The sequence below is a fragment of the Agelaius tricolor genome, unplaced genomic scaffold (genome assembly GCF_023055355.1).
Source record: "Agelaius tricolor isolate 1412-34295 unplaced genomic scaffold, bAgeTri1.0.p SCAF_188, whole genome shotgun sequence".
Classification (NCBI taxonomy): Eukaryota; Metazoa; Chordata; class Aves; order Passeriformes; family Icteridae; genus Agelaius; species Agelaius tricolor.
The window spans coordinates 1-12,735 of NW_027269448.1; the positions used below are offsets into that span (position 1 = coordinate 1).

Genomic DNA, 12,735 nt, shown 5'->3' on the forward strand with positions numbered 1-12,735 from the left:
GCCTTCTCCTGCTGCTCAGCAGTGAAAAAGCCAAGCTGGGATCTGCCCTTGCTGGCATTCCTTGTGGAGGTGAGCCTGGTGGCCAGCAGTGCCTGGCTGAGCTGCCTCGCAGCTCTCTGGCCTCTCAGAGCCACAGCTGCCTGGGCCAGTGGCCACGCCCTGTGCTGCTGCCTGGGCCCGGCCCTGTGGGGTTCTGGGCTCCTGCTGGATGGTTCCCCTGTCACTGCCCCGTGCCTTTCAGGTCCTCGAGTGCCTGCACTTGAGGAAATGTGCTGGCACTGTTGTGAGATGATGTCAAGTTGCCTGCAGATGGAGTGCAGGGAGCGGCGGCGCCTGGCGCTCAGAGGCCTGGTGGTGCTCAGCAGGGAGCCCTGGATGGTGAGAAGGGGGCTGCGGCTGAAGCTGCGCTGTGCAAAGCAGCCCCTTGGGCGTGCAGGGCTTCAGGAGCTGAGGCAGCTGCTCCCAGCTCTCCTGCCTCAGCTGCCCCAGTGCTTTGGCTCAGGCCTTTGGCCTGTGGGCCCTGCAGCAGCAGCAGCAGCAGCAGCAGCAGCAGCAGCAGGGTGGGCTTGCAGTGCCAGGGCGGTGTTGGCGGTGCAGCGTCCATGGCTTTGCAGCGCAGCCTTGTGTTCCACGCAGGCTCAGGAGAATGTGCAGCCTTTCTGAGAGCCTTCTGGAGCTGCTGGGTGAGGCCGATGGAAAGGTGGTCAGCATGTCCATGCATGTGTTGACAAATGTGCTCCAGGCAGACATGCTGGTATCCAGCACCACTGCCCCCAAGCTGGCTGAGGCACTGCTGCTGCTCTTTGACCACGTAAGGCTCTGTGTGCCCAGCTGGGGGCACTGGCTGCTGCCCAGAAACTTTGGCCAGGTGAGCGTGGAGTATTTGGTGTAAAGGCCTGATCCTCTTGCATTCCTCCAGGACAACAGCTATGTGCAAGTGCTCTCCCTTGAGCTCTTCTTCAGGGTGATGGAGTCGGTAGTGGAGGAGGAAGAAAGCCCCTTGCGAAGGTTTTGAGCCAAAGCCTCCTTCCACTCTTCTTCCAGTGCCATGATGAGAAGCGGTGTGTGGCAAAGGTGAGGTTTTGTGTGATGCTGGTGGATCTTGGGGAGGGGGCTGGGCTGCCTCTGCCCTGGCACCTCCAGGAGTGCAGCCTGGTGCAGGCCTTGGCACAGGGATGTGGGTCCTGTGCCTTGGCCCGTGGGGCCATCTGTGGGTGTCTGGTGCCCTGCAGGCCTCTCGGGAAACGCTGCTTGGTGTGGCCAAGTTCCTGAAGAGGAGGAAGCTGAAGCAGCTGGTGAAGAAGGGGCAGCTGTCAAAGTTCAGCGAGGTGCTGGTAAGGAGGGCCTGGAAGGCCCAGGCTGAGGCTGGAGAAGGCCCCTGAGGGCGGTGCTCAGGGTGCGGGGCCGGGCAAGCTGTGCCCCTGGCCGCTGCTGCAGGCAGAGGCCGCGCGGGCTCTTCTCCAGGCTCCCGTGGGCCCGAGGCGGGTGCCCATGGAGCCCCGGCCCGGCGGGGCTGCGGGGCGGCACGGCGGCTCCCCGGGCAGCAGCCGTCCCTCTGCCCCCTCCCCTCGGGAGCCCTTGGCCAGCGGCTGCTGTGGCCACGCCTCAGGGCGGTGCGGGCAGGGGAGGCCGGGGGCTGGGCGCAGCAGCGCCCGGCCCAGGGGGCTGAGCCCGCGCCAACGCTTCCCTCCTGCCGCTCTCTGCAGCTGGCAGAGGACAGGAGCCGAGCGGCCGAGCACCTGCGCGGGGCCTTGCGCTACCTGCAGAGCCCACAGGAGCCCCTGCGAGAGGCGGCCGTCAGGATCATCGGTGAGTGCCGAGCCCGGGCTCCCTCCCCGGGCCGCCGCAGCTCGGCCCCGGCCCCGCCTGCTGCCCCGGCAGCGCCGGCCGGGCCCGGCGCCGTGGAGCCCCGGCCGGGCTGGGGGCTGCTGCCGCCCTCTGGGAGCCGCGCCCTGGGGTGGCAGCGTGCGGCAAGGGCCCCGGCTGAGCCCTGCCGGGCCAGCAGCCCGTGTGGCCGCGGCGCCGGCAGCGGCGCTGGCAGGGAGCTGCGCCGCTGGGGCCGTGACAGGCTCTGTTTTGGCAGGGATGGCCGGGATGGTCATGAGGGGCCGCAAGGAAGAGCTCCAGCTCCTCAATGAGGGTGAGTGCGGGCAGCGGGCTGACAGCGGGGGCTGCCGCTGGGGGAACTGCAAATCCTGGCCTGGCTGCGGCAGGCTTCGCTCCCTGTGTGGACAAGCACAGAGAGATCTCAGGGAGACGCGCAGGGGAGATTGGTGGCCAGCACCTTCTAACCCATCTCATTGTCTCCTGCTGCCTCCTGTCCATGGCCAGAGTTAGGAGCTATGGCCCTGGCAGGAAGGCCTCCTTGGCTACCTGCAGATCCAGGCTGTGACTGTGGCTCTGCTCATGTCTCTTGCAGCCCTTCAAGGCCTGAGAAGAGATGACAGCCCTTCCCAAAGGAACATAGCGCTTCAGCAGAGAATCATGGAGAGATCTGCAGAACTCCGTTTATCTGGCGGCTCAGAAGAACCATTGCTGCTAAAAGGCCTAAAGACACCATGGAAGAGGAGATCACCTGGAGAGACCAGAAGAGACCAGGAGAGACCAGCTGGAGCTTCAGGCACAGCTGATGATTGGCACAGCTGAGCCTGTGGGAAGTTGCCATAGCTCCTGCCTTCTCCCTGCCTGTTGACAACTGCGTGCCTCCCCAGCCCTCAGACCCTGCCCGTCCCCTTTCTTCCCTCACCACTCCTCCCTTTGCTTGGCCTTCCGTGAATAAACAGTTTGGCTTCTTCACTTTGCCCGCATGCCTGTGGAGGTGAAGCAAATCCGGGGCCCTGGGACACACAGGCCCCTGCTGCCGTTCTCTGCCACGCCGTGTTTTGTGCACAGAGCCAGAGGAACAAGGGCAGGCCAGGCTGGAAAGGTCCCTGTGCTGAAGGTGCAGTTGCAGAGCACTGTGCAGTTCCAGATCTTGCTGAGCACACTGGAGGCCAGCAGTGGCACAAGGAGCCTGTGTGTCAGGACCAAAGTGGTGTCAAAGGCCCTGCCATATTTGGACACACGCTGTTGTGCGTGTCAACAAGATAATGAAGAACAGACAATGAAGGAAACCTTATGGTTTAACTGGTGGGAATTTGACCCTTGAGGGAAACAATGGACTGGTCAATGGATGGGAAGCTGTGCCACAATGGAGCTGTGCTTGGCATGGAGGGAGTATCACAAGTCATTGCAGCCTCATCTCACGCACTGGCCAAGCGTGAGATGACGTTGTAACGGGAAAAGCTCCATTCCAGAGGAGGAGATGTCAGGCCTGGTTCTGGGCTGGAGGGATGAAAAGGACAAAATGCCCGTCCTTTTGACGCAGGGCATGGCCTGCATGTGGGTGGCCGGCCTGCCCCTCCCACTGGAGCAGCATGCTGCGATAGGCTGAGAGCAGCCCGGTGCTCCTTGCTCCTCTCTGCTGAGCCGGGAGCGTTTGTCTGCTTTCGGCATGGCCCTGGCTGTGTGTCAGGGCTGCTGCGTGGACACGAGACAGCCGGTCCTGTCCCGCTGGGTGCCAGCGGCGCCTGGCAGCAGCCCTGCATCCACATCAGGATGCTGGCCAAGAGAGGCCCTGGAAGCTGAGGCAGCTGATTTGAAGCTTTTGCGGATACGCACAGGGGATGGCCAGCAGCGTTCCCTCAGGATACAGCAGTGCTGAGGGGTCTCCCCAGAGTTGCCTGATGCCACCCAGTTCTTGTGGCAGCAGTGTCTTTCCTGTGGGATGTTCTAGCTCCCCCAAGAGTGAAGAAGGAGCTGGAGAAAGAGCTTGCCAGGCTGCTCTGGATCCTTTCCCAGCAGGCCTGCCAGAGTGGAGAAGTGCGAGCTGAGCGCAGATGTGCCCATGGAAGAGCCGTGCACGGGAAGGCTGGCTGGCAAGGATGACCCAGGAACCATAGGCCTGGCAGGCTGGCTTTGCTCCAAGCCAGGGAAGGCCTTGGAGCAGATCCTCCTGAGTGCCATCCCACGGCAGGTGCAGGGAAGCAGGGGCCCTGCTGGAGGCTGGGAAAGCTCTGCGGAGGGACGGGCAGAGCTGGGGGTCCTGGCGGGGTGTTGAGGGCTTCTGTGGGGGTGTTTGGGGGGGTGGGTTTTGGGGAAGGAGTTTTCTGGAAGGTGAGAGGTCTGGGCTTGAATTTGAGTCCCTTTGAAGGCAGCATCTGTGCTTTGGCACAGCTTTGGTTCTGGAGGGCAGAAAAAAATCTCTGTGACTATTTCTTTTCCTGGTCCTGTTTCTCCTGCAGGGAACAAGAGGGGAGAGCTGTACTTTCTTGGCCACTTAGATATCTGTACTGGGGGAGGATTAGCCCTTTTGCCATCTACTCATTTGTTTGGGTTACTCTTGTAACGCTGAGTGGTCTTTCATTTCTTGAGAGCTTTTATTCCTTTAAGAGAATGAGGAGATGATCATCCCTTCTTGGAAAAGCACTTGCCAATCAAAGAATGGCCTTCTTTTTGGCTCTGTGTAGTGTTATGTTTGGTCAAGTGACTTGCAGTGGATGATGTTAAGGCAAAGGAGTTGCTGCTTTGAGAAGGGAAGAAACTTCCAAAGCATTCCCATTCTCGTGGCTATTCATTGGAGAAGTTTGCAACTTTTGCAAGTGCTTGAGTTGAGCAATGGGAAGTAAAGCTTTCCTGAAGTGAGGATTCTGAACTGGCCCGAGCCCACAGAGCAGGGCAGCATTTGCTGATGTTTGGAGCAGTTGCAAGAGATCCTGTGGGGCTGCCTGAGACACGTGGGCGCAGGGATTGCTTCCAGCCTGGGCCACTTTGGCCGGGCTGGGGGCGGCCCCGGGGCAGGCGGCAGTGTGTGCAAGGGCCCTGGCTGGTACGCTGCAGCAGGGTCGGCGTTGCATGGAATGGAAGCCGGTGACCAAGGGCCCTTTGTGACACGTGGGAAATAGAAGCTTGCCCGGGTGCTCGGAACAGGCGACGGGACAGAAGGGGACAGAGCGGTGCCGTGAGGAGCCCCCGCACAGCTCGCTCCTTCCCGTCTCAGCCGGAGCTTTTCCGCAGCGTCATTCCCGCACCTGAGCTCGAGGCCAGCCTGCGGGACTCTGTGACTCGGAGCTTTTCCGAGGCGTCTGCCATTCCTGCGGCCAGCGCCATCAAGTCCAGACGGTGGGATTTGGTCACCTGAATGGCTTAGGAGGAGTCTCCTGTCATTGTGGCAGGAGCCCTCAAGAGCAGAGTGCAGGACTTGCTGTCCTGCAGCCTTCCTGAGGCTTGTCTGTCACAGGTGCCTTGAAGGCACAAGCGCAGTTGTTGACTTGGTGATATCCTGAGGCATCTCTCTTGAAGGCACCCTCAAGAATAGACTCTGGCATGGCAGCCAGATTGCCCGGCTTGTTGAAAGTGTTCAGGGGGGAAAAAAAGAGAAGGCCTGGAGCCGCCCCAGCACAAGAGCCTGAAGACCCGGAGCAGATCCAGACGCTGCAGGATGGTGAGTAGCAGAGCTGGGCCATAGGGCTGATGGCTACAGCCAGCATGGCCCCATGCCATCCCATCCCATGCCCTGGGGACATGCCCATGGACAGGATGGACGAGGGGCAGAGCAGACAGCCCACAATGGCCGCGCTCCTTCGCCTGGGTCATGCCGGGGCTCTCCCTGCCTGGGGAGCGCCGGGCTGGGCTGTGTTCTCCGGCCTCTCCCGCAGCCCCTCAGCTCTGGCTGCGCTCGCTCTTTGCCAGGTGCAGCCCTGGAGAAGACACAAGAGCAGGAAGCCGGCCGCAGCCGCTTGCTCAAAACCCTGAAGGTACCTGCAGTTACCCCCGGCTGGGCTGGGCCTGCTGTCCCTGCTGAGCCCAGCAGCACGCTTGGAGCATGCCACGGAGCATGCCTGGCTTCCCTGCCCTTTATTCTCCTGCAGATGTTTGGGAAATTGCTGCGCATTCGACGACCTAGAAAGGTGGGCCCCACAGCAGCTGAGGGCACAGCCCAGCCTGCCTCGGGGCTGACCGAGCTCCAGGCAGAGCCTGATGTCAACCCAGATTGGGCTGAGCGCTCAGCAGACTCTGGGGCTGCAATGAACGAGGACAGGGCAAAGGCAGACGAGGCAGCAAGTGAGGATGTGGCCGTGACAAACAGCAACACCGCCGAGACTGAGGACATCTCAAATACTGGCAGCGGGCCCACTCTCACTGGGATTCATGCTGCCACGAAGGATCTTTTGGAGGACAGTGCTGCTCCTTCTCAGGAGCAGGTAAGCAGCCTGGGGCCGGGCCTGGAGGCCTGCCAGGATGGTGTGTCCCCTCAAGCCATGGTCCCTGGGCCCCTCAGCCTTTGAGGCCAGCAGAGTGTGGCGGGAAGGGAAGCACTTCTTGGGGGAAGCTGGGCAAGTTGCTCCCTTGGACAGCACTCCAAATCTCCCCCATGCCTCCTCCAGGTGCCGGCCATGGTAAGAAACATCCACCAGGCTCTACTGTCCCATGGCACTGTGGATGCCAGGCTGCACAGCCACATTGTGAGGCTGGCTGAAGAGCACCCTGCCGACGTGGTGCTGACCCTCCTGCGCTGTGCCCCAACATGTGACAGGTACGGGGCCCACGTGCCTGGAGAGCTCAGGGCTCAGCAGCCTTTAGGGCCCGTGGCCCTGCGCAGCCTGCGCAGCCGGGGTCTGCCGGACAGGCAGAGAGGTCCAGGAGCCTCGGGCCCCTCTGTTTCCCGAGCCTGCTGCCAATGCTCCCCCCTGCCCCCCAGGGCACCGGGGCTCTTTCACCTGCACTCGCACAGCTGCACAGGGCACGGTACTGTGACTGAGATGCCCCTGACACAGAGATCTGATCCCACAGAGCTGCTGCGAGGATATGGAGAAGCATTGGCTCGTCAGGAGTAACAATGCAGAAAGTGCTGCCAACACTGCTCCGTGTAATGGAGGATTGGCCACTGCACAGCGCATGCGCCTCTGCTGGGGACGACAGGGACGTTTTTGCCCTGGCTGTGAGTTTCTGGGCCCATGCTCAGGGCCGCCAGGTGGCCTCTGCAGTAGCTCTCAGTGCTCTCAGTGCCGGAGTCACTGGGCTGAAAGCTGAGCTAGGGGCAGGCTCAGGGGGCACCAGGCCCGCTGCTCCTCCTGCATCTGCCCTTGGGCCCTGCCCCATGGACACCTTGGCACTGAGCGCTGTCTCTGGCTGCTTCTTTTGCAGGCAGCTCTGGTGACTGTGCAGGTGCCTGGGTTGCTCAAGGCCATGATCCCTTATTCTGAGCAACTGTTTCTGGCACTGCTCTTCCATATTGTCATCACTACGCAGCAGCCGCCAGCAGAGGAAGTTGATAGCTTCTGGGGAGCGTGCCAGGAGGAGCAGCGCCTTCCCATCACGCTTAACAGGTGCCAGTCCTCCTGTCCTTGCCATGCCCTTGTGGCCAGCGCCAGCGCTCCTAGTGTGACCTGGGCTTTGCTCTGCACACAGGTTTGCAGTGCAGGCCATGAAGGTTCTGCTCTGCCGACTGCGGTGTGAGCACGTGGTGATGTCTATGGAGCGCAAGTGTGCCTGGGAGACGCTGCTGTGTGCTGACAGCCAGCACTATGCCATGGCTCTGCTGGCCAGGTGAGACCCCCTTGTCCCCGCTGTCCCCGGCATTTGTGCCCTGTGCTCCAGGCAGTCCCTGTGGTCATGGGCCACAGAGGCTCGTCACTGAGGGACGGCCAAGGAGGCTGAAAAAGCCTGGGAGAGGAGAGTGCCCAGAAGGGGCCGCCTCCCAGAGCGGCCACATCCCCTGCAGGGATGCTGGGGAAAGAGCAGGCCTCTGGGAGTCAGTTCTGGGAGAGGTTTGTCCCCCACCTCAGGCTCTCGGTGCCTTTGTTCCCCCTGCCAGGGAGATGCGTTATGACTTGAGCCCACTGTGTTCGCATGTGGCATATCGCCTTCTCCTGCTGCTCAGCAGTGAAAAGCCAAGCTGGGATCTGCCCTTGCTGGCATTCCTTGTGGAGGTGAGCCTGGTGGCCAGCAGTGCCTGGCTGAGCTGCCTCGCAGCTCTCTGGCCTCTCAGAGCCACAGCTGCCTGGGCCAGTGGCCACGCCCTGTGCTGCTGCCTGGGCCCGGCCCTGTGGGGTTCTGGGCTCCTGCTGGATGGTTCCCCTGTCACTGCCCCGTGCCTTTCAGGTCCTCGAGTGCCTGCACTTGAGGAAATGTGCTGGCACTGTTGTGAAGATGATGTCAAGTTGCCTGCAGATGGAGTGCAGGGAGCGGCGGCGCCTGGCGCTCAGAGGCCTGGTGGTGCTCAGCAGGGAGCCCTGGATGGTGAGAAGGGGGCTGCGGCTGAAGCTGCGCTGTGCAAAGCAGCCCCTTGGGCGTGCAGGGCTTCAGGAGCTGAGGCAGCTGCTCCCAGCTCTCCTGCCTCAGCTGCCCCAGTGCTTTGGCTCAGGCCTTTGGCCTGTGGGCCCTGCAGCAGCAGCAGCAGCAGCAGCAGCAGCAGCAGCAGGGTGGGCTTGCAGTGCCAGGGCGGTGTTGGCGGTGCAGCCGTCCATGGCTTTGCAGCGCAGCCTTGTGTTCCACGCAGGCCAGGAGAATGTGCAGCCTTTCTGAGAGCCTTCTGGAGCTGCTGGGTGAGGCCGATGGAAAGGTGGTCAGCATGTCCATGCATGTGTTGACAAATGTGCTCCAGGCAGACATGCTGGTATCCAGCACCACTGCCCCCAAGCTGGCTGAGGCACTGCTGCTGCTCTTTGACCACGTAAGGCTCTGTGTGCCCAGCTGGGGGCACTGGCTGCTGCCCAGAAACTTTGGCCAGGTGAGCGTGGAGTATTTGGTGTAAAGGCCTGATCCTCTTGCATTCCTCCAGGACAACAGCTATGTGCAAGTGCTCTCCCTTGAGCTCTTCTTCAGGGTGATGGAGTCGGTAGTGGAGGAGGGAAGAAAGCCCCTTGCGAAGGTTTTGAGCCAAAGCCTCCTTCCACTCTTCTTCCAGTGCCATGATGAGAAGCGGTGTGTGGCAAAGGTGAGGTTTTGTGTGATGCTGGTGGATCTTGGGGAGGGGGCTGGGCTGCCTCCTGCCCTGGCACCTCCAGGAGTGCAGCCTGGTGCAGGCCTTGGCACAGGGATGTGGGTCCTGTGCCTTGGCCCGTGGGGCCATCTGTGGGTGTCTGGTGCCCTGCAGGCCTCTCGGGAAACGCTGCTTGGTGTGGCCAAGTTCCTGAAGAGGAGGAAGCTGAAGCAGCTGGTGAAGAAGGGGCAGCTGTCAAAGTTCAGCGAGGTGCTGGTAAGGAGGGCCTGGAAGGCCCAGGCTGAGGCTGGAGAAGGCCCCTGAGGGCGGTGCTCAGGGTGCGGGGCCGGGCAGCTGTGCCCCTGGCCGCTGCTGCAGGCAGAGGCCGCGCGGGCTCTTCTCCAGGCTCCCGTGGGCCCGAGGCGGGTGCCCATGGAGCCCCGGCCCGGCGGGGCTGCGGGGCGGCACGGCGGCTCCCCGGGCAGCAGCCGTCCCTCTGCCCCCTCCCCTCGGGAGCCCTTGGCCAGCGGCTGCTGTGGCCACGCCTCAGGGCGGTGCGGGCAGGGGAGGCCGGGGCTGGGCGCAGGCAGCGCCCGGCCCAGGGGCTGAGCCCGCGCCAACGCTTCCCTCCTGCCGCTCTCTGCAGCTGGCAGAGGACAGGAGCCGAGCGGCCGAGCACCTGCGCGGGGCCTTGCGCTACCTGCAGAGCCCACAGGAGCCCCTGCGAGAGGCGGCCGTCAGGATCATCGGTGAGTGCCGAGCCCGGGCTCCCTCCCCGGGCCGCCGCAGCTCGGCCCCGGCCCCGCCTGCTGCCCCGGCAGCGCCGGCCGGGCCCGGCGCCGTGGAGCCCCGGCCGGGCTGGGGGCTGCTGCCGCCCTCTGGGAGCCGCGCCCTGGGGTGGCAGCGTGCGGCAAGGGCCCCGGCTGAGCCCTGCCGGGCCAGCAGCCCGTGTGGCCGCGGCGCCGGCAGCGGCGCTGGCAGGGAGCTGCGCCGCTGGGGCCGTGACAGGCTCTGTTTTGGCAGGGATGGCCGGGATGGTCATGAGGGGCCGCAAGGAAGAGCTCCAGCTCCTCAATGAGGGTGAGTGCGGGCAGCGGGCTGACAGCGGGGGCTGCCGCTGGGGGAACTGCAAATCCTGGCCTGGCTGCGGCAGGCTTCGCTCCCTGTGTGGACAAGCACAGAGAGATCTCAGGGAGACGCGCAGGGGAGATTGGTGGCCAGCACCTTCTAACCCATCCCATTGTCTCCTGCTGCCTCCTGTCCATGGCCAGAGTTAGGAGCTATGGCCCTGGCAGGAAGGCCTCCTTGGCTACCTGCAGATCCAGCCTCTGACCGTGGCTCTGCTCATGTCTCTTGCAGCCCTTCAAGGCCTGAGAAGAGATGACAGCCCTTCCCAAAGGAACATAGCGCTTCAGCAGAGAATCATGGAGAGATCTGCAGAACTCCGTTTATCTGGCGGCTCAGAAGAACCATTGCTGCTAAAAGGCCTGAAGACACCATGGAAGAGGAGATCACCTGGAGAGACCAGAAGAGACCAGGAGAGACCAGCTGGAGCTTCAGGCACAGCTGATGATTGGCACAGCTGAGCCTGTGGGAAGTTGCCATAGCTCCTGCCTTCTCCCTGCCTGTTGACAACTGCGTGCCTCCCCAGCCCTCAGACCCTGCCCGTCCCCTTTCTTCCCTCACCACTCCTCCCTTTGCTTGGCCTTCCGTGAATAAACAGTTTGGCTTCTTCACTTTGCCCGCATGCCTGTGGAGGTGAAGCAAATCCGGGGCCCTGGGACACACAGGCCCCTGCTGCCGTTCTCTGCCACGCCGTGTTTTGTGCACAGAGCCAGAGGAACAAGGGCAGGCCAGGCTGGAAAGGTCCCTGTGCTGAAGGTGCAGTTGCAGAGCACTGTGCAGTTCCAGATCTTGCTGAGCACACTGGAGGCCAGCAGTGGCACAAGGAGCCTGTGTGTCAGGACCAAAGTGGTGTCAAAGGCCCTGCCATATTTGGACACACGCTGTTGTGCGTGTCAACAAGATAATGAAGAACAGACAATGAAGGAAACCTTATGGTTTAACTGGTGGGAATTTGACCCTTGAGGGAAACAATGGACTGGTCAATGGATGGGAAGCTGTGCCACAATGGAGCTGTGCTTGGCATGGAGGGAGTATCACAAGTCATTGCAGCCTCATCTCACGCACTGGCCAAGCGTGAGATGACGTTGTAACGGGAAAAGCTCCATTCCAGAGGAGGAGATGTCAGGCCTGGTTCTGGGCTGGAGGGATGAAAAGGACAAAATGCCCGTCCTTTTGACGCAGGGCATGGCCTGCATGTGGGTGGCCGGCCTGCCCCTCCCACTGGAGCAGCATGCTGCGATAGGCTGAGAGCAGCCCGGTGCTCCTTGCTCCTCTCTGCTGAGCCGGGAGCGTTTGTCTGCTTTCGGCATGGCCCTGGCTGTGTGTCAGGGCTGCTGCGTGGACACGAGACAGCCGGTCCTGTCCCGCTGGGTGCCAGCGGCGCCTGGCAGCAGCCCTGCATCCACATCAGGATGCTGGCCAAGAGAGGCCCTGGAAGCTGAGGCAGCTGATTTGAAGCTTTTGCGGATACGCACAGGGGATGGCCAGCAGCGTTCCCTCAGGATACAGCAGTGCTGAGGGGTCTCCCCAGAGTTGCCTGATGCCACCCAGTTCTTGTGGCAGCAGTGTCTTTCCTGTGGGATGTTCTAGCTCCCCCAAGAGTGAAGAAGGAGCTGGAGAAAGAGCTTGCCAGGCTGCTCTGGATCCTTTCCCAGCAGGCCTGCCAGAGTGGAGAAGTGCGAGCTGAGCGCAGATGTGCCCATGGAAGAGCCGTGCACGGGAAGGCTGGCTGGCAAGGATGACCCAGGAACCATAGGCCTGGCAGGCTGGCTTTGCTCCAAGCCAGGGAAGGCCTTGGAGCAGATCCTCCTGAGTGCCATCCCACGGCAGGTGCAGGGAAGCAGGGGCCCTGCTGGAGGCTGGGAAAGCTCTGCGGAGGGACGGGCAGAGCTGGGGGTCCTGGCGGGGTGTTGAGGGCTTCTGTGGGGGTGTTTGGGGGGGTGGGTTTTGGGGAAGGAGTTTTCTGGAAGGTGAGAGGTCTGGGCTTGAATTTGAGTCCCTTTGAAGGCAGCATCTGTGCTTTGGCACAGCTTTGGTTCTGGAGGGCAGAAAAAAATCTCTGTGACTATTTCTTTTCCTGGTCCTGTTTCTCCTGCAGGGAACAAGAGGGGAGAGCTGTACTTTCTTGGCCACTTAGATATCTGTACTGGGGGAGGATTAGCCCTTTTGCCATCTACTCATTTGTTTGGGTTACTCTTGTAACGCTGAGTGGTCTTTCATTTCTTGAGAGCTTTTATTCCTTTAAGAGAATGAGGAGATGATCATCCCTTCTTGGAAAAGCACTTGCCAATCAAAGAATGGCCTTCTTTTTGGCTCTGTGTAGTGTTATGTTTGGTCAAGTGACTTGCAGTGGATGATGTTAAGGCAAAGGAGTTGCTGCTTTGAGAAGGGAAGAAACTTCCAAAGCATTCCCATTCTCGTGGCTATTCATTGGAGAAGTTTGCAACTTTTGCAAGTGCTTGAGTTGAGCAATGGGAAGTAAAGCTTTCCTGAAGTGAGGATTCTGAACTGGCCCGAGCCCACAGAGCAGGGCAGCATTTGCTGATGTTTGGAGCAGTTGCAAGAGATCCTGTGGGGCTGCCTGAGACACGTGGGCGCAGGGATTGCTTCCAGCCTGGGCCACTTTGGCCGGGCTGGGGGCGGCCCCG

At 61.6% G+C, this 12,735-nt stretch overlaps 2 protein-coding genes and 1 long non-coding RNA gene across 3 annotated transcripts; all 3 read left to right on the top strand.

The window, feature by feature from the left end:
- Positions 1–963: 963 nt before the first annotated feature.
- Positions 964–2,646, top strand: LOC139587164 (maestro heat-like repeat-containing protein family member 6; the record flags this gene model as incomplete). The annotated part of the gene is made up of 5 exons (XM_071421126.1): positions 964–1,074; positions 1,233–1,334; positions 1,707–1,809; positions 2,084–2,140; positions 2,420–2,646. Coding segments are annotated over 5 exons (600 nt in total), but the record flags the coding sequence as incomplete, so codon positions are not given.
- Positions 2,647–5,410: 2,764 nt separating this feature from the next.
- On the top strand, positions 5,411–5,940 carry LOC139587166 (uncharacterized). Its single transcript, XR_011678248.1, has 3 exons — positions 5,411–5,482; positions 5,731–5,795; positions 5,910–5,940. It is a non-coding gene; the product is annotated as an uncharacterized lncRNA (long non-coding RNA).
- Positions 5,941–6,065: 125 nt separating this feature from the next.
- LOC139587165 (maestro heat-like repeat-containing protein family member 6) lies at positions 6,066–10,778 on the top strand. The gene is made up of 7 exons (XM_071421127.1): positions 6,066–6,242; positions 6,426–6,437; positions 8,855–8,977; positions 9,137–9,238; positions 9,609–9,711; positions 9,986–10,042; positions 10,322–10,778. The coding sequence occupies exons 1-7, from the start codon at positions 6,066–6,068 to the stop codon at positions 10,546–10,548; spliced, it is 801 nt and encodes a 266-aa protein (XP_071277228.1). The 3' UTR covers positions 10,549–10,778.
- Positions 10,779–12,735: the final 1,957 nt, after the last annotated feature.

Excerpts from the sequence above, each read along its gene's own strand:
- LOC139587165 (XM_071421127.1), top strand. The coding sequence starts at position 6,066 with ATGAACGAGGACAGGGCAAAGGCAGACGAGGCAGCAAGTGAGGATGTG. Across the intron at positions 8,978-9,136 it reads AGAAGCGGTGTGTGGCAAAG|GCCTCTCGGGAAACGCTGCT; the intron begins GTGAGGTTTTGT and ends GGTGCCCTGCAG. Across the intron at positions 9,239-9,608 it reads CAAAGTTCAGCGAGGTGCTG|CTGGCAGAGGACAGGAGCCG; the intron begins GTAAGGAGGGCC and ends CGCTCTCTGCAG.